Source organism: Rhinoraja longicauda, chromosome 38 (genome assembly GCF_053455715.1).
Source record: "Rhinoraja longicauda isolate Sanriku21f chromosome 38, sRhiLon1.1, whole genome shotgun sequence".
Taxonomy (NCBI): domain Eukaryota; kingdom Metazoa; phylum Chordata; class Chondrichthyes; order Rajiformes; family Arhynchobatidae; genus Rhinoraja; species Rhinoraja longicauda.
In genome coordinates, this window is record NC_135990.1 from 9,694,329 (window position 1) to 9,718,847 (window position 24,519).

General features: G+C 49.0%; 1 protein-coding gene across 1 annotated transcript in view; it reads left to right on the forward strand.

The window, feature by feature from the left end:
- LOC144610969 (creatine kinase U-type, mitochondrial-like) overlaps positions 1–14,287 on the forward strand; it is a 38,825-nt gene extending 24,538 nt beyond the window's left edge. The window contains exons 8-10 of the mRNA XM_078430014.1: positions 7,372–7,506; positions 12,526–12,651; positions 14,171–14,287. Of these exons, the coding sequence (XP_078286140.1) occupies positions 7,372–7,506; positions 12,526–12,651; positions 14,171–14,287 (378 nt within the window). The remainder of the gene's footprint in view (positions 1–7,371; positions 7,507–12,525; positions 12,652–14,170) is intronic.
- The last annotated feature ends 10,232 nt before the right edge of the window (positions 14,288–24,519 follow it).

Consider the following 24,519-nt stretch of genomic DNA (forward strand, 5'->3'; position numbering starts at 1 on the left):
AGGCATGCATACCACACGCCTTCTTTACCATTCTATCTATATGTGGCACAACTTTCAGGGAGCAATGTGGACCTGGGACACCAAGATCCCTTTGCACACCAGTGCCATCAACCGTGTACCTTCCCCTTGCATTCAACCTCCGAAGGTGCAACACCTCGCACTGGCTTTCATGTGAAAGGGGGAAAGTTTAAAGGAGATGTGTGGGGCAGGTTTTCCTACAAAAAGAGTGGCAGATGCCTGGAACGCGCTGCCAGTGGTGGTGGTGGAAGCAGACAAGAATAGAATAAGAATAGACAATAGACAATAGGTGCAGGAGTAGGCCATTCAGCCCTTCGAGCCAGCACCGCCATTCAATGCGATCATGGCTGATCACTCTCAATCAGTACCCCGTTCCTGCCTTCTCCCCATACCCCCTCACTCCGCTATCCTTAAGGGCTCTATCCAGCTCTCTCTTGAAAGCATCCAACGAACTGGCCTCCACTGCCTTCTGAGGCAGAGAATTCCACACCTTCACCACTCTCTGACTGAAAAAGTTCTTCCTCATCTCCGTTCTAAATGGCCTACCCCTTATTCTTAAACTGTGGCCCCTTGTTCTGGACTCCCCCAACATTGGGAACATGTTTCCTGCCTCTAATGTGTCCAATCCCCTGATTATCTTATATGTTTCAATAAGATCCCCCCTCATCCTTCTAAATTCCAGTGTATACAAGCCCAATCGCGCCAGATTAATATCTGAATGGTGTCAAGTAAGGAAAAGGGGACGAGTGCATCTGGGTGTCCGAGTGCATCAGTCACTGAGAGGAAGCATGCAGGTACAGCAGGCAGTGAAGAAAGCCAATGGAATATTGGCCTTCATAACAAGAGGAGTTGAGTATAGGAGCAAAGAGATCCTTCTGCAGTTGTACCGGGCCCTGGTGAGACCGCACCTGGAGTACTGTGTGCAGTTTTGGTCTCCAAATTTGAGGAAGGATATTCTTGCTATTGAGGGCGTGCAGCGTAGGTTTACTAGGTTAATTCCCGGAATGGCGGGACTGTCATATGTTGAAAGACTGGAGCGACTTGGCTTGTATACACTGGAATTTAGAAGGATGAGAGGGGATCTTATCGAGGGGATGAGAGGGGATCTTATCTTATGGGCGGCACGGTGGCGCAGCGGTAGAGTTGCTGCTTTACAGCGAATGCAGCGCCGGAGACTCAGGTTCGATCCTGACTACGGGTGCTGCACTGTAAGGAGTTTGTACGTTCTCCCCGTGACCTGCGTGGGTTTTCTCCGAGATCTTCGGTTTCCTCCCACACTCCAAAGACGTACAGGTATGTAGGTTAATTGGCTGGGTAAATGTAAAAATTGTCCCTAGTGGGTGTAGGATAGTGTTAATGTACGGGGATCGCTGGGCGGCACGGACTTGGTGGACCGAAAAGGCCTGTTTCCGGCTGTATATATATGATATGATATGATATGAAACGTATAAGATTATTAAGGGGTTGGACACGTTAGAGGCAGGAAACATGTTCCTAATGTTGGGGGAGTCCAGAATCAGGGGCCACAGTTTAAGAATAAGGGGTAGGCCATTTAGAACTGAGATGAGGAAAACCTTTTTTAGTCAAAGAGTTGTGAATCTGTGGAATTCTTTGCCTCAGAAGGCAGTGGAGGCCAATTCTCTGGATACATTCAAGAGAGAGCTGGATAAAGCTCTTAAGGATAGCGGAGTCAGGGGGTATGGGGAGAAGGCAGGAACGGGGTACTGATTGAGAATGATCAGCCATGATCACATTGAATGGCGGTGCTGGCTTGAAGGGCCAAATGGCCTCCTCCTGACCTCTTGTCTATTGTCTAACTCTACCGTTGTGCCATCGTTCCGCCAGAAAGCTGGAAGGCAGGTGGGGGATGGACAAAGCCTGGGAAGTGATAGGTGACCAAGGAACTTACTCATCCTTTCCCCTCATCACTAGTCACATCTTCCCATCCCATTCGATCTTATCGAAACGTATAAGATTATTAAGGGGTTGGACACGTTAGAGGCAGGAAACATGTTCCCAATGTTGGGGGAGTCCAGAACCAGGGGTTACAGTTTAAGAATAAGGGGTAGGCCATTTAGAACTGAGATGAGGAAAAACCTTTTCAGTCAGAGAGTGGTGAATCTGTGGAATTCTCTGCCTCAGAAGGCAGTGGAGACCAATTCTCTGAATGCATTCAAGAGAGAGCTGGATAGAGCTCTTAAGGATAGCGGAGTCAGGGGATATGGGGAGAAGGCAGGAACGGGGTACTGATTGAGAATGATCAGCCATGATCACATTGAATGGCGGTGTTGGCTCGAATGGCCTCCTCCTGCACCTATTGTCTATCCCCACCCCTTTCTATTTTATGCAGAGATTACTCAATCTGCAACCCCTTGGTTCACTCACCCCTTCCCACAAACCCCCCCCCCCCCCCCCCCCACCACCATCTCTCTGATGTGTCAGAAGAGAGGAGGGAGATTTATTGTTTGAACATCTCTCCTACTTTCTCCCTTTTTCTTTTTCCCTATCCCCCTATCCACCTTCCCCAGGCTTCACATTTTATGCCTCTCTCATCCTAATCTTACACTTTTTGTCTTTTCATCACTGGGCTTTGTCCACCCATCAGCCAATTAAACCGCCCTCATATGGATCCATGCCACTTGCTAGGCTTTGTCCCGCCACCATCTCTCTTCCAGCTTTCTCCCCCCCTACTCCAAGCAGTCTGAAGAAGGGTCCCAACCTGAAACATCACCAATCCATGTTCTCCAGAGATGCTGCCTGACCTGCTGCATTACACAAGCACTTTTTTTTCCTCATATATATACAGCCGGAAACAGGCCTTTTCGGCCCTCCAAGTCCGTGCCGCCCAGTGATCCCCGCACATTAACACTATCCTACACCCACTAGGGACAATTTTTACATTTACCCAGCCAATTAACCTACATACCTGTACGTCTTTGGAGTGTGGGAGGAAACCGAAGATCTCGGAGAAAACCCACGCAGGTCACGGGGAGAACGTACAAACTCCTTACAGTGCAGCACCCGTAGTCAGGATCGAACCTGAGTCTCCGGCGCTGCATTCGCTGTAAAGCAGCAACTCTACCGCTGCGCTACCGTGCCGCCCACCTTTGTTTCCATATATGATCCTTTTCTCTTTACAACCAAATTTACAACCTCTTGGTGTCGGGAGGAACTGCAGATGCTGGTTTAAGCCGAAGATAGACACTAAAAGCTGGAGTGACTCAGTGGGACAGGCAGCATCTCTGGAGAGAAGGAATGGGTGACGTTTCGGGTCAAGATCAATGGAGATGGGCAAACATGAAACTTATAAGATTATTAAGGGGTTGGACAAGTTAGAGGCAGGAAACATGTTCCCAATGTTGGGGGAGTCCAGAACCAGGGGCCACAGTTTAAGAATAAGGGGCAGGCCATTTAGAACTGGGATGAGGAAAAACTTTTTCACCCAGAGAGTTGGGAATTTGTGGAATTCTCTGCCTCAGAAGGCAGTGGAGGCCAATTCTCTGGATGCTTTCAAGAGAGAGCTGGATAGAGCTCTTAAGGATAGCGGAGTCAGGGGGTATGGGGAGAAGGCAGGAACGGGGTACTGATTGTGAATGATCACATTGAATGGTGGTGCTGGCTCGAAGGGCCGAATGGCCTCCTCCTGCACCTATTGTCTATTGTCTATTAACTCTTACATCACCAGGGACCAATTTACTGTATTAATTTATTTTTTGTGTTAAAAAAATTTCTATTCTGTTTTGTAGTTTTAGCACAATCCGCAGGCATTGCCACTTTCATTTCACTGCACATCTTGTATGTGTATGTGACAAATAAACTTGACTTGACTTGACTCTTGTCTAAGATGCTTCTTCACACCCCTTTGGTAATCCAAAGTTCACTTTCCTTGTCCCTCCACCTTACTGGAACAGACCAGCCATGAATGCCCAGCAGCTAATCTTTAAATACTCTCAAATGTCATAATAAGGACTTACCCGATAACAGCTGTTCCCAATTTACTGCCTAGCTCCTGTAATAATGTTGTAATCTGCATGACCTTATTTCACTACCTCCCCCCATCTCAATACAGACAGAACTAGTTTGCCAGCGATCAGATCAGTACCTTAACTCTGTCATATTTGTGCACTAGCATCTGCAGTTCATTGTGCTAAAGAACTAGTTTCCTCTCTCTCAGTCTTGTTCCTTCTAATCATTTTCACATGCTTTTTCACGCCATTCAATACTGTGCAGGTTACTTGCTGAGTGATTTTGTGTAGGCACAGAATGCTGGAGTAACTCAGCGGCCCAGGCAGCATCTCAGGAGAGAAGGAACGGGTGACGTTTTGGGTCGAATCCCTTCCTCAGACTGAGTTTTCTTTCCTACTCTCCAGAGGCGCTGTCTGGCCCACTGAGTTACTCCAGCATTTTGCGTCTACCTTTGATTTAAACCAGCATCTGCAGTTTTTATCCTACACAAGTGATTTTGTGTGTTTTCTAACTGAACAAAGTCAACTTACGCACACATGTAAAAATGGGAGCAGCCGGTATCTCCAGAATAGCTGGTACTAAACTCTTGCCACCAATCTCCTCACTCCACCAGCCTGGGAATCCCTCCTTGAGCCTACTCACAGTTCATAGGACTTCCAGGTTTCATCTGCAAATTTGGATATGTCCTGTGCACTCAGGTCAACACAGGGATCCAAACGCTGATCCCTGGGGAATGCCACACCACACTCTACGCCAGCCGGGAATTATCTTTCACTGTTATCATCCGATCCTGAGGTGGTTCTCTATCCACGTTGCTCCAGCCCCTCTGGATGGCAAGACTCTCATGTGGCACTTTATCAAAAGCCGTTCGGAAGTCCACATATTTCACATCAACCACATCCCCCTCACAAAATGCTGGAGTAACTCAGCAGGTCAGGCAGCATCTCAGGAGAGAAGGTCTGAAGAAGGGTCTCGACCCAAAACGTCACTCCTGAGATGCTGCCTGACCTGCTGAGTTACTCCAGCATTTTGTGAAAGAAATACCTTCGATTTGTACCAGCATCTGCAGTTATTTTCTTACACACCCCCCTCACTGGTCATCTTTACTGCTTGATTAGCAAGGGTGCCAAATGTTACAGGGAGAATCTTGGTGGGTTTTCCAGACTACTGAATGTTATTCTTTTTTAAAACCCCAACATCTTTTAGATGTTAGACAGTACTATAATTTTCCAGTGAACCTGGTGAGTTTAATGGGAGCGTGGGACCCAGTGCCTCCCTGAGAGTAAATAAGACGTACCTTCAAAGAGGAGATGAGGGGGAATTTCTTTTGTCAGAGGGTGGTGAATCAATGGAATTCGTTGCCACAGATGGAGTTGGAGGCCAAGTCGTTGGGTATTTTAAAGGCAGAGATTGGTAGGTTCTTGATTAAGGGCATCAAGGCAGGAGAATGTGGTTGAGAGGGAAAAATAGATCGAAGGGCAGACAAGACTCAATGGGCCGAATGGCCTAATTCTGCTCCCATGTCTTGTGGTCTTAAAACCATCATATTAGTTTGACACAATTTGCAGACAACCTATAACTGCCATCCCTAGATCGGGGATCCTTGACCAATTCTCTCAATGGAGATGAAAGAGCTTGTTTTATCCATCCCCGGACTGGATGACACTTTATTTCAGAGAGGGCAGATTCTTGCCCTGGAGATGGGCAAACATGTGGGACTTGCCCCTCACAGGGATGCGTTTAGTTATTTAGTTTATTGTTGTCACGTATACCGAGGTACAGTGAAAAGCTTTTTTTTCTGCGTGCTATCCAGTCAAAGAAAAGACTGTACTCGACATGAATGCAATCACAGTGTACAGACGAAGGATGAATGGTACAGCATTTAGCACATGATATAACATTGCAACATTTAGTACAAGATTCATTTTAGAGATACAGCGTGGAAACAGTCCCTTCGGCCCACTGAGTCCATGCTGACCAACCATCACCAGTACACTAGTTTAGTTTAGTTTAGAGATACAGTGCTGAAACAGGCCCTTCGGCCCACTGAGTCCATGCTGACCAACCATCACCAGTACACTAGTTTAGATCAGTTTAGAGATACAGTGCTGAAACAAGCCCTTCGGCCCACTGAGTCCATGCTGACCAACCATCACCAGTACACTAGTTTAGATCAGTTTAGTTTAGAGATACAGTGCTGAAACAGGCCCTTCGGCCCACTGAGTCCATGCTGACCAACTATCACCAGTACACTAGTTTAGTTTAGTTTAGTTTAGAGATACAGTGCTGAAACAGGCCCTTCGGCCCACCGGGTCCGCACCAACCAGCAATCTCTGCACATTAACACGATCCTGCACACACACACACACTATGGACTATTTTTACATTTACCAAGCCCATTTACCTGCATACCTGCACGTCTTTGGCGTGTGGGGGGAAACGGAAGATCTCGGAGAAAACCCACACAGGTCACAGAGGGAACGTGCGAACTCCATACAGACAGCACCCGTGGTCAGGGTTGAACCTGGGACAATGGCGCTGTGAGGCAGTAACTCTACTGCTGCGTTACTGTGCTGAACCTAAGGTATAACAGTGAAGGGGGGAAATGGATGCTGGATAAACATAGAATGCAAAAAGGAATGACAATATGACAATAGACAATAGGTGCAGGAGGAGGCCATTCGGCCCTTCGAGCCAGCACCGCCATTCAATGTGATCATGGCTGATCATTCTCAATCAGTACCACGTTCCTGCCTTCTCCCCATACCCCCTGACTCCGCTATCCTTAAGAGCTCTATCTAGCTCTCTCTTGAAAGCATCCAGAGAATTGGCCTCCACTGCCTTCTGAGGCAGAGAATTCCACAGAGTCACAACTCTCTGACTGAAAAAGTTTTTCCTCAGCTCCGTTCTAAATGGCCTACCCTTTATTCTTAAACTGTGGCCCCTGGTTCTGGACTCCCCCAACATTGGGAACATGTTTCCTGTTAGCCACGATGAAATTATACAGCAATATGTTTGGTAATTATTCCTGTTGAATGCGAGAACATATTTTACTTGGGGCTTCAAGAACTCAGGTTGTTGCTGGGTGTCAAAGCCTGCAAATCACCTGCATCTGGATGTAGATTTTGGGCAGCTAAATGCCCTCAACTGGGTTCCAACCCAAAACGTCACCCATCCTTTTCCTCCAGAGATGTGGAGGAAACTGTGGCCCCTTGTTTGAGAAGAGACTGATGTCGAGGGTCACCCCTGGTACTGAACAGAAGGGCCCAATGGGTTGCTCTGTGCTGTAAGTTCCACGCAACGTTACATTTTCACCGTTGCCAATGTCGTGAACGTCTGGTGTTTGTATGGAAGATGAGTGCTCATGTGAACCATGTTCCCCCCCAGGTGGAGAGGCTGATCTCGGAGAAAGGCTGGGAGTTTATGTGGAACGAGCGGCTGGGCTACATCCTGTCCTGCCCGTCCAACCTGGGCACCGGGCTACGGGCCGGGGTGCACATGAAGCTGCCCATGCTCAGCAAGGTACCGCTACCCCGCGAGGCACCGAGCCTCACCGCACTGCGCACGGGGGGGCCACGCAAGGGGTCACAGTTTAAGGATAAGGGGGGAGTCTTTTAGGACCGAGATGAGAACGTTTTTTTTCACACAGAGAGTGGTGAATCTGTGGAATTCTCTGCCACAGAAGGTAGTTGAGGCCAGTTCATTGGCTATATTTAAGAGGGAGTTAGTAGATGTGGCCCTTGTGGCTAAAGGGATCAGGGGGTATGGAGAGAAGGCAGGTACGGGATACTGAGTTGGATGATCAGCCATGATCATATTGAATGGCGGTGCGTACAGGCTCGAAGGGCTGAATGGCCTACTCCTGCACCTATTTTCTATGTTTCTATGTTTCTATCTCCGCACCCTGCCCGCCCGGCACTGGCACGGTGGCGCAGCGGTAGAAGCCTCACAGCGCCAGAGACCCGGGCTCCATCCTGACTACGGGTGCTGTCCTCCCTGTGACTGCGAGGGTTTTCTCCGGGTGCTCTGGTTTCCCCCCCACACTCCAAAGACGTGAAGGTTTGAGGGTTAAGTGGCTTCGATAAGCTGTAAACTTGCCCCGAGTGTGAGTAGGTTAGCGTACTGGTTTGTAGGTTAATTGGCTTCTATAAACTGTCCCCAGTGTGTAGGATCGAGATCGTGTACGGGTGATCGCTGGGTTTAGATTTTAGATTTAGATTTAGAGATACAGTGCAGAAACAGGCCCTTCGGCCCACCGGGTCCGCGCCGCCCAGCGATCCCCGCACACGAACGCTATCCTACACCCACTAGGGACAATTTTTACATTTACCAAGCCAATTAACCTACAAACCTGCACGTCTTTGGAATGTGGGAGGAAACCGAAGATCTCGGAGAAAACCCACGCAGGTCACGGGGAGAACGTACAAACTCCGTACAGACAGCGCCCGTAGTCAGGATCGAACCTGAGTCTCCGGCGCTGCATTCGCTGTAAGGTAGCAACTCTACTGCTGCGCCACCGTGCCGCCGTTAGAGCTGGCGCAGACTCGGTGGGCCGAAGGTGCCAGTTTCCACACTGTATCTCTAAAATCTATAATCTAAATTCTGAAACGCAATCTACTCCAGTAGCACCTCTTTGTATCTGATCCTCACTCCTCCTGCTCTGGGAGTGTGTGATGGGGCATGTGAGAGGTTCACTCTGAATTTAGTATTGTGAGAAAATAACTGCAGATGCTGGTACAAATCGAAGGTATTTATTCACAAAATGCTGGAGTAACTCAGCGGGTCAGGCAGCATCTCAGGAGATGCTGCCTGACCTGCTGAGTTACTCCAGCATGTTCTGAATTTAGTATTGTCCTGTTTAGTTTAGAATACGAGCACTTCAGTCCAACGAGTCCACGCCGGCCATCGATAACCCTTACTCTAGCTCTGTCCGACACACGAGGGACAATTTATAGAAGCTTATTAACCTACAAACCAGTACGTCTTTGGGGTGTGGGAGGATCCTGGAGCAGCCAGATAACCCAGGCAGTCACAGGGAGAATGTACAAACTCCGTACAGACAGCACCCGAGGTCAGGATCGAACACGTCTCTGGCTGTGCAAGGCAGAAACTCCACCACTGCACAACCATGCAGTCCTTAATCTAACATTTTATTTTAAACTAGACCCGTTGGGCCCAAACCTCTCCTGCATTGGTGCAGCACCCTCTCCTACCCCCCGTCCCCTCTCTCCTCAACCCCCTCTCCCCTCTCTCCTCAACCCCCCCTCCCCTCTCTCCTCAACCCCCCCTCCCCTCTCTCCTCAACCCCCCCTCCCCTCTCTCCTCAACCCCCCCTCCCCTCTCTCCTCAACCCCCCCTCCCCTCTCTCCTCAACCCCCCCCTCCCCTCTCTCCTCAACCCCCCCCTCCCCTCTCCCTCCCCCCTCCTTCCTCCTCCCTCCTCCCCTCCCCCTCCTTATAAACTTTAAAATGTGAATAACTTTAAAAACATAAGACCGATATCAATAAAACGACTTGCATTATCACTAAATAGAGGCAGGAAACGTGTGCCCAATGTTGGGGGAGTCCAGAACAGAGGGGCCACACAGTTTAAGAATAAGGGGTCGGCCATTTAGAACTGAGATGAGGAAAAACGTTTTCAGTCAGAGAGTTGTGAATCTGTGGAATTCTCTGCCTCAGAAGGCAGTGGAGGCCAATTCTCTGGATGCTTTCAAGAGAGAGCTGGATAGAGCTCTTAAGGATGGCGGAGTCAGGGGGTATGGGGAGAAGGCAGGAACGGGGTGCTGATTGAGAATGATCAGCCATGATCACATTGAATGGCGGTGCTGTATCGAAGGGCCGAATGGCCTCCTCCTGCACCTATTGTCTATTGTCTAAAGTGACAACGGTGAGTAAGGTGGGTCTAAAATTCTCACGTTATCGTGTACCGTTTTGGCTGAAGTTCAGTCACAAACAAGATAACAAACGAGAGTTTTAGTATACAGATTATCGGAGTCCAGTTCTGGTCAAGGACAGGGACACAAATGCTGTCTATTTGGAAACAGGAAAGCACATATTCCTGGTCTGGGAGTGTGTGCCGGGGCAAGATAAAGGGAGCTTTTACTTGGTATCTCGCCCTTGTGGTCTCTGCCCTGGGATTGTGTGCCGGGACAGAGCAGAGCTAGTCTGTATCTAACCCCTGCACACTCCGAGAGCGGATATTGAGTGAATCAACATGGGGTCCAGATGGAAGATAGATCTGTACCACACAGGAACAATTGCTGTGCGTAACATAATGCCTGATTAAACTAATCCCCTCTGTCTCCACATAATCCATGTCCCTCCGTTCCCTGCATATCCATGTGCCTATGGAAAAGCCTCTTAGGGGAGTCCAGAACCAGGGGCCACAGTTTAAGAATAAGGGGTAGGCCAATTAGAACGGAGATGAGGAAAACCTTTTTCAGTCAGAGAGTTGTGAATCTGTGGAATTCTCTGCCTCAGGAGGTGGTGGATGCTTTCAAGAGAGAGCTAGATAGAGCTCTTAAGGATAGCGGAGTCAGGGGGTATGGGGAGAAGGCAGGAACGGGGTACTGATTGAGAATGATCAGCCATGATCACATTGAATGGCGGTGCTGGCTCGAAGGGCCGACTGGCCTCCTCCTGCACCTATTGTCTATTGTCTATTGCGCTGTATTTGTGTGTCTCTTAAGTCAAATCTCTTCCACTGTTCACAAGTGCGTGGCTGGTCATCAGGGTGGAGGTGGAGGCTTTGGAGAGGGTGTGGAATACTGCCTGGATTAGAGGGTATCGGCTGTGAGGAAAGTTTGGACAAACTCAGCTTGTTTTCTCTGGAACATTGGAGGTTGAGAAGGGAAATGATAGGAGTACATCAAATTATGAGAGGCATAGATAGGGTGGACAGTCAGAACCTTTTTTTCCAAAGATGGAAGTGTCAAAGAATTAGAGCACCAAACTGTAGCTTTAAGGCGTGAAAAACAAGTTTAAAAGAGATGCAGACACAAAATGCTGGAGTAACTCAGCGGGTCAGGCATCATCTCTGGAGAGAAGGAATGGGTGACGTTTCGGGTCGAGACCCTTCTTCAGACTGACCCGAAACGTCACCCATTCCTTCCCTCCAGAGATGCTGCCTGACCCGCTGTGTTACTCCAGCATTTTGTGTCTACCTTCGATTTAAACCGGCATCTGCAGTTTTCTTTCCTACACCCCTTTAAAGGAGATGTGCTGGGCAAGTCTTTTATACACAGAGGCTGGTGGGTGCCTGGAACCTGCTGCCTGGGGTGATGGTGGAGGCAGATGCAACGGTGATATTTAGACAATAGACAATAGGCAATATTCTTAATTTTTTTATTCACAAAATGCTGGAGTAACTCAGCAGGTCAGGCAGCATCTCGGGAGAGAAGGAATGGGTGACGTTTCGGGTCGAGACCCTTCTTCAGACTGATGTCGGGGGTGGGACTATTCTTAAACTGTGGCCCCTGGTTCTGGACTCCCCCAACATTGGGAACATGTTTCCTGCCTCTAATGTGTCCAATCCCTTAATAATCTTATATGTTTCAATAAGATCCCCTCTCATCCTTCTAAATTCCAGTGTATACAAGCCTAGCCGCTCCATTCTTTCAACATACGACAGTCCCGCCATTCCGGGAATTAACCTAGTGAACCTACACTGCACGCCCTCAATAGCAAGAATTTGGAGACCAAAACTGCACACAGTGCTCCAGGTGCGGTCTCACTAGGGCCCTGTACAACTGCAGAAGCATGAAACATTGCCCTTCGGCCAACCGAGGCCACTCCACTAGCACTAGCACTGATCCCACACGGTAGAGTTGCTGCCTTACAGCGAATGCAGCGCCGGAGACTCGGGTTCGATCCTGACTACGGGTGCTGTCTGTACGGAGTTTGTACGTTCTCCCCGTGACCTGCGTGGGTTTTCTCCGAGATCTTCGGTTTCCTCCCACACTCCAAAGACGTGCAGGTATGTAGGTTAATTGACTGGGTAAATGTAAAAAAAAATTGTTCCTAGTGTGTGTAGGATAGTGTTAGTGTGCGGGGATCGCTGGGCGGCGCGGACCCGGTGGGCCGAAGGGCCTGTTTCCGCACTGTATCTCTAAATCTAAATCTAAATCTAAACAGGAACAATTTTATTTAACCAAAACCAATTAGCCTACAAACCTGTACGTCTTTGGAGTGTGGGAAGAAACCGGAGCAACCGGAGAAAACCCACGCAGGTCACGGGGAGAGCAGACAAACTCCGTACAGACACCACCAATGGTCAGGATCGAACCCGGATCTCTGGCGCTGTAAGGCAGCAACTCTACCGTGACACTGCGAAACACCAAGGGGCTTTTGAGGGGCGGAATTGTCTCCACCTCCTCCTCCTCCTCCTCCTCCTCGTGTCTCTCTTTCCCAGTGTAATGGTCGTTTCCAGCCCGAGTCTTCGCCTTGTGTGTGACGGGTGGGGTTCACGCACTGACCGAGGTGAAACAGGCGGCCTCGCTGCCGACTCAAGCATCGGTCGACTCAATGAGTTCCCATGTTTCAGGATCCTCGCCTCTCCAAGATCCTGGAGAACCTGCGGCTCGAGAAACGCGGGCCGCAGGGAGAGAACACGCCGGACGTCGACGGTGTGGTCGACATCTCCAACCTCGACCGGCTGGGCATGTCCGAGGTAGGACAATGGTCCCGTCCCTACATGTCCAACACCATACACAAACCAAGAGGCCAAGGGAAGGCAGGGCGGGTGGGCAGGAACGACGGGGGGGGGGGGGGGGGGGGCAGGAGGAGGGAGAGGGAGGGGAAGGAAGGAGTGAGGAAGCTGGGGGGGAAGAGGGAGCTGGAGAAAGGAGAGTGGAGGGGAGATGAGGGAGAGAGAGGAAGGGGAGAGACGGGTGGAGAGAGGAGGAGAGGGAGAGTGCAAGGGGGTAGAGGAGGGAGGGGAAGGAGTCGTTGGGAGATGATGGAAGGCAGCTGGCAGTGGTGAGAAGAGGAGGAAGAACAGACAAGGGGAAGGGGAAAAGGAACGAGAGGAGGGAGAGGAAGTGACGTGGAGGAGGGATGGAGGAGGATGGGGACATGTAGGTGTAGTCTGCAGAAGGATGGAGAAAGGAAGGAGAAGAGGGAGAGGCAGAGGGAGTGAGCACGGGAGGAGGGGGTTGGAGGGTGGAGAATGAGTTGTGTGAGGAGATGTGGGATGGGAGGAGGAGGAATCGTTGGGCATGAGGGTGGGGATGGGGGAGAGGGTGGAGGTGGAGGTGAAGGCACCCAGACTGACAGGGAGGAGAAGACGGAGACGATGAGATGTGGAATGGGGATGGGGAGGGGCATTGGGTAGGGGAAGGAGGGGGAGGGAGAGCGGTTTGGGTGGGGGTGGTGGTGTGGAGGGCGGGATGGGCATTGGTAGGGGGTATGGAGGGAGGGGTTAGGGGTGGTGGTGGGGTGGGAGGGGGTGGGTGTGGAGGGAGGGGTGGGGGAGGGGGAGGTTTGGGTAGGTGGTGGGATGGGGTGGGTGAGGGGGTTTGGGTGGGGTGGGGAAGAGGATGGGTGGGGTTGGGGTGGGGTGGGTGAGGGGATGGGGTGGGGTGGGTGAGGGGGTTGGGTGGGGTGGGTGAGGGGGTTGGGTGGGGGTGGGGTAGGGTAGGATGGGTTGGGTGGGGTGGGTGAGGGGGTTGGGTGGGGTTGGGGTGGGATTGGGTGAGGGTGGGATAGGGGGTTGGGTGGGGGAGCGGGTTGGGTGGGGGTGAGGGGGCTGGGTGGGGGTGGGGTGGGGTGGGAGTGGGGTAGGGTAGGATGGGTGAGGGGGTTGGGTGGGGTGGGTGAGGGGGTTGGGTGGGGGTGGGGTGGGATTGGGTGGGGGTGGGATAGGGTGGGGGAAGGGGTTGGGTGGGGTGGGTGAGGGGGTTGGGTGGGATTGGGTGAGGGTGGGATAGGGTGGGGGAGGGGGTTGGGTGGGGGAGGAGGTTGGGTGGGGGAGGGGTGGGGGTGGGGTGGGTGAGTGGGTTGGGTGGGGTGGGTTTGGGTGGGGTGGGGAGGGGGTTGGGTGAGGGGTTTGGGTGGGGTGGGTGGAACATTTGGTGGGGGAGGGTGGAGGTGACGGTGATGGTGAGGGGGGGGGGGGTCAGTCTCCCACTGACCACTGTGTTCTCTGGGGTGCCGCGGGTTCTAACGGCGAGGTTTGCTGCCCCCTGCAGGTGGAGCAGGTCCAGGTGGTGGTGGACGGAGTGAACTACCTGACCGAGTGCGAGAAGAGACTGCAGAGAGGAATGGACATCGAGGTCCCTTCACCGCTGGCCCCAGGCAGACGCTGAGCTCCCTGATCCGACACCATCCATGTGCTCGATGTGTCGTTAACTTGTGAATACAAGCGACTGGGCTTGTATTCACTGGAATTTAGAAGGATGAGAGTGGATCTTATAGAAACATATAAAATTATTAAGGGGTTGGACACGTTAGAGGCAGGAAACATGTTCCCAATGTTGGGGGAGTCCAGAACCAGGGGCCACAGTTTAAGAATAAGGGGTAGGCCATTTAGAACGGAGATGAGGAAAAACCTTTTCACCCAGAGAGTTGGGAATTTGTGGAAGTCTCTGCCACAGAGGGCAGTGGAGGTCGTTTCACTGGATGCATTCAAAATAGAGTTTGATAGAGCTCTTAGGGCTAGCGGAATCAAGGGATATGGGGAGAAGGCAGGAACGGGGTACTGATTAGAAACATAGACAATAGGTGCAGGAGGAGGCCATTCGGCCCTTCGAGCCAGCACCGACATTCATCGTGATCATCCACAATCAGTAACCCGTGCCTGCCTTCTCCCCATATCCCTTGACTCCACTAGCCCCCAGAGCTCTATCTAACTCTCTCTTAAATCCATCCAGTGATTTGACCTCCACTGCCCTCTGTGGCGGAGAATTCCACAAATTCACAACTCTCTGGGTGAAAATGTTCCTTCTCACCTCAGTTTTAAATGGCCTCCCCTTTATTCTAAGACTTTGTGGCCCCTGGTTCTGGACTCGCCCAACATTGGGAACATTTTTCCTGCATCTAGCTTGTCCAGTCCTTTTATAATTTTATATGTCTCTATAAGATCCCCTCTCATCCTTCTAAACTCCAATGAATACAAGCCTGGTCTTTTCAATCTTTCCTCATATGACAGTCCCGCCATCCCAGGGATCAATCTCGTGAACCTACACTGCACTGCCTCAATTACAAGGATGTCCTTCCTCAAATTAGGAGACCAAAACTGTACACAATACTCCAGATGTGGTCTTACCAGGGCCCTGTACAACTGCAGAAGAACCTCTTTGTTCCTACACTGAAATCCTCTAGTTAGGAAGGCCAACATGCCATTAGCTTCACTGCCTGCTGTACCCACGTATCTTGTGTTTTGTTAGTGTAGAATGTACCCTAAGTCGATGCCGTTTCTATCTTGCAGTTCAATATCAGAAGACATATCTGTGTAGGGCCTACCTTTGTGTACAATATTATATACAGTTCTAAACACTCGACCTGTTTTTGCTTTGTCCTTTTTCAGTGACATGTACACTACATTTTCGATTGCTTTGTTTTCAGCTGTTTCGTTGATTTTTTGGCATCTGATATGAGCTTCACTATTTTTGTGCTTAAAAATCTTTTTTCTTAAACTCATTAACTGTTTTTGCTTTGTCACCACTCACTCCTACTACATTAACACTGCACCACCCACGAGACAAATGAATTCCTTGTGTTCGTTCAAGTCCAAGATGACCACATCCTAGTTTTCTGTTTTTAACAATTAGCCAGGGATATTCCTTCTTTTAGTTGAAGTACATTTCTTGTGTCCAACAGTTTGGAAGATCACATTTTTCAATATCTTTTGAAATGTCTTCACATGCAGCATCAGGCGAAACGGCTGCATCAGTTACATTATCATTTTCAAGTCATTTTGCCTTCTTTTCTGGCCGAGTGTTTCCATTATCATTTATTTCTTCATCGATCTGCAGACGCTGTCTTTCAAAGTATCTCAGTATGCTCATTGTCACGGGGTACGCAAATCTGAAATTTATAGATATTTGATAGTGATATATAATAAAATTTGATAGTGATATATAATAAAATATTTCCGTTTGCACTATTGTTTTGCTAAATAAAACCACCCACAATAAAATATTCACCACTCACGATTTAGGCTGGAAAAAACTATTGGTACTACTTGTTTAAATTTTCTCCCCATCCATTCTAATTTAACTGAAACAACTGAGGCACGGCGGAGCGGCAAATAAAATAACGTGGAATAATAAAATAACGTGACTTTACCTGAGCCCGTGCTCGCGGTCTGGTAGCCCTGACAGTGAGTTTAAGAAATTCTCCCTTGAATTTTATTCAAAGGATCGCGGTGTCATTAATACATGGTCAAAACACAATTACATTTACTGTGGAATGTGGATCGGTGGATTGCTGACACATTGTATAACTACTACCTGTTAACTACTGGCTGTTAACAAGTGCTAACAGTGGCAGTTAACAAATCGTTTTCGTCTGAGTTGAATGAAGTGATAGACGACTCGAATCTTTCTGCAGTACTCGTTAAACCCGAGCTGGAAATTGAAAACTAGGGGAACGCCATCCCCCTGCGAACCCCCCCCCCCCCCCATTTCCAGCACTTCAACTCCCCCTCCCATTCCCAGTCTGACCTTTCTGTCATGGGCCTCCTCCAGTGCCATAGTGAGTCCCACCGGAAATTGGAGGAACAGCACCTCGTATTTCGCCTGAGCAGCCCAGCGGTATGAACATTGACTTCTCCAACTTTAGATAGTTCCTCTGTCCCTCTCTTCCCGTCCCCCTTCCCAGTTCTCCCTCTATCTTCCTGTCTCCACCTATATCCTTCCTTTGTCCCGCCCCTCTGACATCAGTCTGAAGAAGGGTCTCGACCCGAAACGCGCCCATTCCTTCTCTCCCGAGATGCTGCCTGACCTGCTGAGTTACTCCAGCATTTGGTGAATAAATGCCTTCGATTTGTACCAGCATCTGCAGTTATTTTCTTACATTGGTCTCCATAAGATCCCCTCATCCTTCTAAACCCCAGTGAATACAAGCCTAGTCTTTTCAATCTTTCCTCATATGACAGTCCCACCATCCCAGGGATCAATCTCGTGAACCTACGCTGCACTGCCTCAATTACAAGGATGTCCTTCCTCAAACTAGGAGACCAAAACTGCACACAATACCCCTGATGTGGTCTTACCAAGGCCCTGTACAACTGCAGAAGAACCTCTTTACTCCTATACTGAAATCCTCTCGTTATGAAGGCCAACATGCCATTAGCTTTCTTCACTGCCTGCTGTACCTGCACGCCAACTTTCAGTGACTGGTGTACAAGGACACCCAGGTCTCGCTGCACTTCCCCCTTACCTAACCTGACACCATTGAGATAATAATCTGCCTCCTTGTTTTTGCCGCCAAAGTGGATAACCTCACATTTATCTATATTATACTGCATCTGCCACGCATCTGCCCACTCACTCAACCTGTCCAGGTCACCCTGCAACCTCTTAACATCCTCTTCGCAGTTCACACTGCCACCCAGCTTTGTGTCGTCTGCAAACTTACTAGCGTTATTTCTAATTCCTTCATCCAAATCATAAATATATATGGTAAATATTTGCGCCCCCAACACCGAGCCTTGCAGCACTCCACTCGCCATTGCCTGCCATTCTGAAAAGGACCCATTTACTCCTACTCTTTGCTCCCTGTCTGCCAACCAATTCTCTATCCATGTCAACACTCTTCCCCACAATACCATGTGCTCTCATTTTGCTCACCAATCTCCCGTGTGGGACCTTATCAAAGGCTTTCTGAAAGTCTAGATACACTACATCCACTGGCTCCCCGTCATCCATTTTACTTGTCACGTCCTCAAAAAATTCCAGAAGATTAATCAAGCATGATTTCCCTTTCATAAATCCATGCTGACTTGGACTTATCCTTTGACCGCTATTCAAATGCACCGTTATTGTGGATGATCAGCCATGATTACATTGAATGATGGTGCTGGCCGAATGGCCTACGCCTCCATCGTTCGTGCCAACATGCACAACAACCTTCAGCTGCTCTCATCATATCATATCATCATATATCTACAGCCGGAAACAGGCCTTTTCGGCCCTCCAAGTCCGTGCCGCCCAGTGATCCCCATACATTAACACTATCCTACACCCACTAGGGACAATTTTTACATTTACCCAGCCAATTAACCTACATACCTGTACGTCTTTGGAGTGTGGGAGGAAACCGAAGATCTCGGAGAAAACCCACGCAGGTCACGGGGAGAACGTACAAACTCCTTACAGTGCAGCTCTCCTTCCCTCTCGAGGATGCCGTGCAGCCACACACCATCCTGGGGTCTCGCCTGTTGCCGCAGAATCTCCTGTCCGCCCCTCTGACTATCGAGTCGCCCACCACCATGGCTCTGCTTGATGTCACTCTTCCCTTTTGAGTCTCGGCGCCAGGGTTGGAGTCACAGCCCTGGCTGCCACTCAAACTTGACGTGTCACCTGCCCCGACAGCTCCCAAGAGGGTGCACCTGTCTTCATTAGGTACAGCCACCAGGTTCTCCTGCACTCCATGATTGAATGTCGGAGTAGACTCGATGGGCTGAATGGCCTAATACTGCTCCTATATCTTATGGTGTTAAGGTTTGTGTGGAAACCAAGGCCCAGTTAGTCCAACACCTCCGCTCAGTCTATCTTAACCTACTTGATCTCCCGGTGGCTCAGCACTTCCCCCTCCCACTCCCACTCCCACTCCCACTCCCGCACTGACCTTTCTGTCCTGGGCCTCCTCCATTGTCAGAGTGAGGCCCAGCACAAATTGGAGGAACAGCACCTCATATTTCACTTGGGTAGTTTACACCCCAGCGGTATGAACATTGACTTCTCTAACTTCAGATAGCCCTTGCTTTCCCTCTCCATCCCCTCCCATTCCCAGTTCTCCCACTTGTCTTCCTGTCTCCGACTACATTCTATCTTTGTCCCACCACCTCCCTTGACATCAGTCGGAAGAAGGGTCTCGACCCGAAACGTCACCCATTCCTTCTCTCCCAAGATGCTGCCTGACCCGCTGAGTTACTCCAGCATTCTGTGTCAACCCCAGGTAGTGTGAGGACAGTGCAGCAACCAGGGTCAATAGACAATAGACAATAGGTGCAGGAGTAGGCCATTCGGCCCTTCGAGCCAGCACCACTAAGGTCCAGCTACGTTTCAGGGGAAGGTGGATAACACAGGTGAACTGACCACCGAGCCATCAGGATTTTTGAAGAAGGGTCTTGACACCGAAACTCACCCATTCCTTCTCTCCAGAGATGCTGCCTGTCCCGCTGAGTTACTCCAGCTTTTTGTGTCTATCTTCGGTTTAAACCAGCACCTGAAGTTCTTTCCAGCAGGATTTCTGGATCATCGGATAGCAGGTTATCAGACGAAATGTGTAGGAGGGAACTACAGATGCTGGTTTACACCGAAGATGGACACAATTTTAAGAATTTCTGCAACAGTTTGCCTATTTTCCTTTAATGTTAATAATCTACTCCCAGTTTTTTTTTAAGGAGCTCATTATAGTAAAATGACATCAGAGAATGTCAATGAATTGTTTTCTTTAAAAACAAAGGGTTAATGTTCTGGTGAAGTGGGGCGGTCACGGTGGCGCGGCGGTAGAGTTGCTGCCTTACAGCGAATGCAGCGCCGGAGACTCAGGTTCAATCCTGACTACGGGCGCCGTCTGTACGGAGTTTGTACGTTCTCCCCGTGACCTGCGTGGGTTTTCTCCGAGATCTTCGGTTTCCTCCCACACTCCAAAGACGTACAGGTTTGTAGGTTAATTGACTGGGTAATATGTTAAAAAAAACTGTCCCTAGTGGGTGTAGGATAGTGTTAATGTGCGGGGATCGCTGGGCGGCACGGACCCGGTGGGCCGAAGGGCCTGTTTCCGCGCTGTATCGCTAAATCTAAATCTAACTCTAAAATAAAGGCTACACCATAATGGTGTCTACATATACTTTTTTTTTTAAACTGTAGTATATTTATGCACACCCAATATTTTAAAAATCTAAAATGACATTCTAAAAAGGATTACTCAATCATGTCTCATTAATTGAACATTTTTGCTGTTATGTGCTGCTTTGTCATCAAATGAAAACTGAAGTGAATACATTGATGAAATTACAACAAATGTTAACCTTAAAACAGCGAATGGTCCTTTTGGGTGCCGTGTATATAAACTGCATATAAATGATTTGTTTTAATTTTAAATATAAAAAATGGGCACAACTGCTTCAGGTTTGAAGAAGGATCTCGACCCCGAAACGTCACCTATTCCATCTCCCCAGCAGGTTATCAGTTTTACGGCTGTTGGGGAGGTTAGGCATGGGGGGTGGTGGAATTATGCCTGGAGCAATTATGTCACTATGGTAAGATGTCCAATATCCTTTCCTAGGAGCAAAGAGGTCCTTCTACATTTGTACCGGGCCCTGGTGAGACCACACCTGGAGTACTGTGTGCAGTTTTGGTCTCCAAATTTGAGGAAGGATATTCTTGCTATTGAGGGCGTGCAGCGTAGGTTCACTAGGTTGATTCCCGGAATGGCGGGACTGTCGTATGTTGAAAGGCTGGAGCAATTAGGCTTGTATACACTGGAATTTAGAAGGATGAGGGGGGATCTTATTGAAACATATAAGATAATTAGGGGATTGGACACATTAGAGGCAGGAAACATGTTCCCAATGTTGGGGGAGTCCAGAACAAGGGGCCACAGTTTAAGAATAAGGGGTAGGCCATTTAGAACGGAGATGAGGAAGAACTTTTTCAGTCAGAGAGTGGTGAAGGTGTGGAATTCTCTGCCTCAGAAGGCAGTGGAGGCCAGTTCGTTGGATGCTTTCAAGAGAGAGCTGGATAGAGCTCTTAAGGATAGCGGAGTGAGGGGGTATAGGGAGAAGGCAGGAACGGGGTACTGATTGAGAGTGATCAGCCATGATCGCATTGAATGGCGGTGCTGGCTCGAAGGGCTGAATGGCCTACACCCCTCACCTATTGTCTATTGTCTATTGTCCTACTTCTTCAAAATCCTGTGGAAGCAATTAATTGCTTCAACCACCAGGAGACATAAATGAAAGGCAGGAATATCAATCATGGAAAGAATAATCCATTGTTAAAAAAAACAGATCTGATTACCAACTCAAGCATGGCTCCATAGGTGATACCATCGTCATTCTGACTGGAACGAAGGGCACACAAACACCTCATTGTTTCCCATCCTCACTGATTTTTCGACTCAAGCTCAGTAGCAAACTTTGGACTCTTTCTTAAGGTGTGAAATTATCTTTATTCGATCAGTCATTCCTCGGTGTGAATATTCGGTTTACTGTGTACGATGAACCCGTTGACTTCGCTATCTTTTCAATGCTGTTCAAATGAATTCTTGTTCTTTATTTCCTGATTCACTTCGAAGGCGATCTCCTGCGGCTTGGGACTGTGGCAGCGTCGGGTAGCAATGTGCACGTATGAAAATGTACAGAGCAGAAATAAACTATCGATGGGCACAAAATGTTGGAGTAACTCAGCGGGGCAGGCAGCATCTCTGGAGAGAAGGAATCTCCAGGTGACGTTTCGGGTCAAGACTTTTCTTCAGACTGATGTCGGGGGAGAGATTGAAGATACATAGAAAATGAAGTGGAACATGTCCTGAGCTGTGACATGCTGCATGACACATGCACTGTAAAGGATCTTGCAGAGGCCAACGACGTGGCACTGGAATTCACTCGCTATTGGCAAACAACTGTGTGATGACACGAATAAATCAATAAATGAAGAGCAAGGTGTGAAAATAGGACAAAGGGAATGGAGATCAAGGAAATTATTTGGCATGTCACCCGGTGTCATTTCTTAGTGAGGCTTCTCCAACTAATTATTAATTATTTTACTATAAGATTATTAAGGGCGTGCAGCGTAGGTTCACTAGGTTAATTCCCGGAATGGCGGGACTGTCGTATGTTGAAAGGCTGGAGCAATTAGGCTTGTATACGAAGGATGAGAGGAGATCTTATCGAAATGTATAAGATTATTACGGGGTTGGACACGTTAGAGGCAGGAAACATGTTCTCAATGTTGGGGGAGTCCAGAACCAGGGGCCACAGTTTAAGAATAAGGGGTAGGCCATTTAGAACGGAGATGAGGAAAAAACGTTTTCAGTCAGAGAGTTGTGAATCTGTGGAATTCTCTGCCTCAGAAGGCAGTGGAGGCCAATTCTCTGAATGCATTCAAGAGAGAGATAGAGAGAGCTCTTAAGGATAGCGGAGTCAGGGGGTATGGGGAGAAGGCAGGAAAGGGGTACTGATTGAGAATGATCAGCCATGATCACATTGAATGGCGGTGCTGGCTCGAAGGGCCGAGTGGCCTCCTTCTGCATCTATTGTCTATTGTCTATAATTTCACTGGCACACTGTATTTTAAAGATGCAGCATTGTCCCACCGAGACCATTCCGACCACCTGTTCGCATTAGTTTAGTTCAGTTTATTATTGTCATGAGTACCGAGAGACAGTGAAAGGATTTTATTTGTGTGCTATCCAGTAAAAATAAAGACTACATGGTTACAATCAAGTCACACACACAGCACAACGTTGCTGGATAAGGGTTACAACATTTAGTGCAAAGACATGAAGGGCCTCGGCTATGAGGAGAGACTGAGCAGACTGGGGTTGTTTTCCCTGGAGCAGAGAAGGCTGAGAGGGGACATGATCGAGGTGTACAAGATCATGAGGGGCATAGATAAGGTAGATGGCGGGGAACTTCTTCCACTGGTGGAAGGTTCAACAACGAGGGGACATAGATACAGGGTAAGGGGGGGGAGGTTTCGGGGGGATGTGAGAAAGAACGTTTTCACCCAGAGGGTGGTTGGAGTCTGAAACTCACTGCCTGGGGTGGTGGTGGAGGCGGGAACACTCACAACGTTTAAGAGGCATTTGGATGGGCACTTGAAATGCTACAACATTCAGGGCTACGGTCCAAATGCGGGAAAATGGGATTAATATTAGACTGTGTTTGGTAACGGGCGGCACGGACACGATGGGCCGAAGGGCCTCTTTCTGTGCTGTAGGACTCTGTGACTCTATGACATAACATTGAAACCTCAGTTCAATGTTACCTGACTTTAAAATCCCACAATTATTATTTTAAGTAGATTTAGATGTTATAAACATTTTGAATCTGTTTCATTGTAGTATAAACTGCACAGGAAAAGCATCAAAGGAGTTATTGATTTTGGCTTACTTTCAGATTGGACGATGCAGAATGTCTGCCATTTGCTGAAGAGATATATACTTTAATGGAATTTTAATCCACTTTCTCCATAGTTTATCGTATCTAAAAGCTTGCTGTCCTTTCCGGAGTCTTAGAGTGATACAGCGTTGAAACAAACAGGCCCTTTGGTCCAACTGGGGCCGCACGGTGGCGCAGCGGTAGAGTTGCTGCCTTACAGCGAATGCAGCGCCGGAGACTCAGGTTCGATCCTGACTACGGGCACCGTCTGTACTGAGTTTGTACGCTCTCCCCGTGACCTGCGTGGGATTTCTCCGAGATCTTCGGTTTCCTCGCACACTCCGAAGACGTACAGGTATGTAGGTTAATTGACTGGGCAGATGTAAAAATCGTCCCTAGTGGGTGTAGGATGGTGTTAATGTGCGGGGATCGCTGGGCGGCGCGGACTCGGTGGGCCGAAGGGCCTGTTTCCGCGCTGTATCTCTAAATCTAAAAAAAAAAAAAAGTCTTGCCAACATGTCCCAGCTACACTAGTCCCACCTGCCTGCATTTGGCCCATAAACCTCTAAACCTGTCCTATCCATGTAACCGTCTGTTTCTTAAACGTTGGGATAGTCCCAGCCGCCACTTCCTCCTGTGGCAGCTCGTTCCATAAACCCTCCACCCTTTGGGGTGATTGCAACTGGCCAGTATCCAGGTGGACTTTGTCACATTGCCGCACCCTGAGTTTACACTGATCAAATTGTGTTGTTTCCTGGAGGGCTTAGTCAGTTTCTGCCACAGAATGTTCATTTGTTCCCGATCAGAGTTAGCTATCCGCCCCCACTCGAAACGAAACCCTTTAGGTCTCTTCAGCTAAGTTGCTTTTTTTTTTAGATTTAGAGATACAGCGTGGAAACAGGCCCTTCGGCCCACCGAGTCCGCGCCGCCCAGCGATCCCCGCACATTAACACGATCCTACACACACTAGGGACAATTTTTTTAAATTCACCCAGTCAATTAACATACAACCCAGTACGTCTTTGGAGTGTGGGAGGAAACCGGAAAAAAACCCACGCAGGTCTCGGGGAGAACGTACAAACTCCGTACAGACGGCGCCCGTAGTCAGGATCGAACCTGAGTCTCCGGCGCTGCATTCGCTGTAAGGCAGCAACTCTACCGCTGCGCCACCGTGAATCGCACTGCTGACACATTGATAAATGCTCTCCCCTTGCAGAGGAGAGAGCACAGAGGAGTTTCAGTTTTGGAGCACAGCAGGCCACG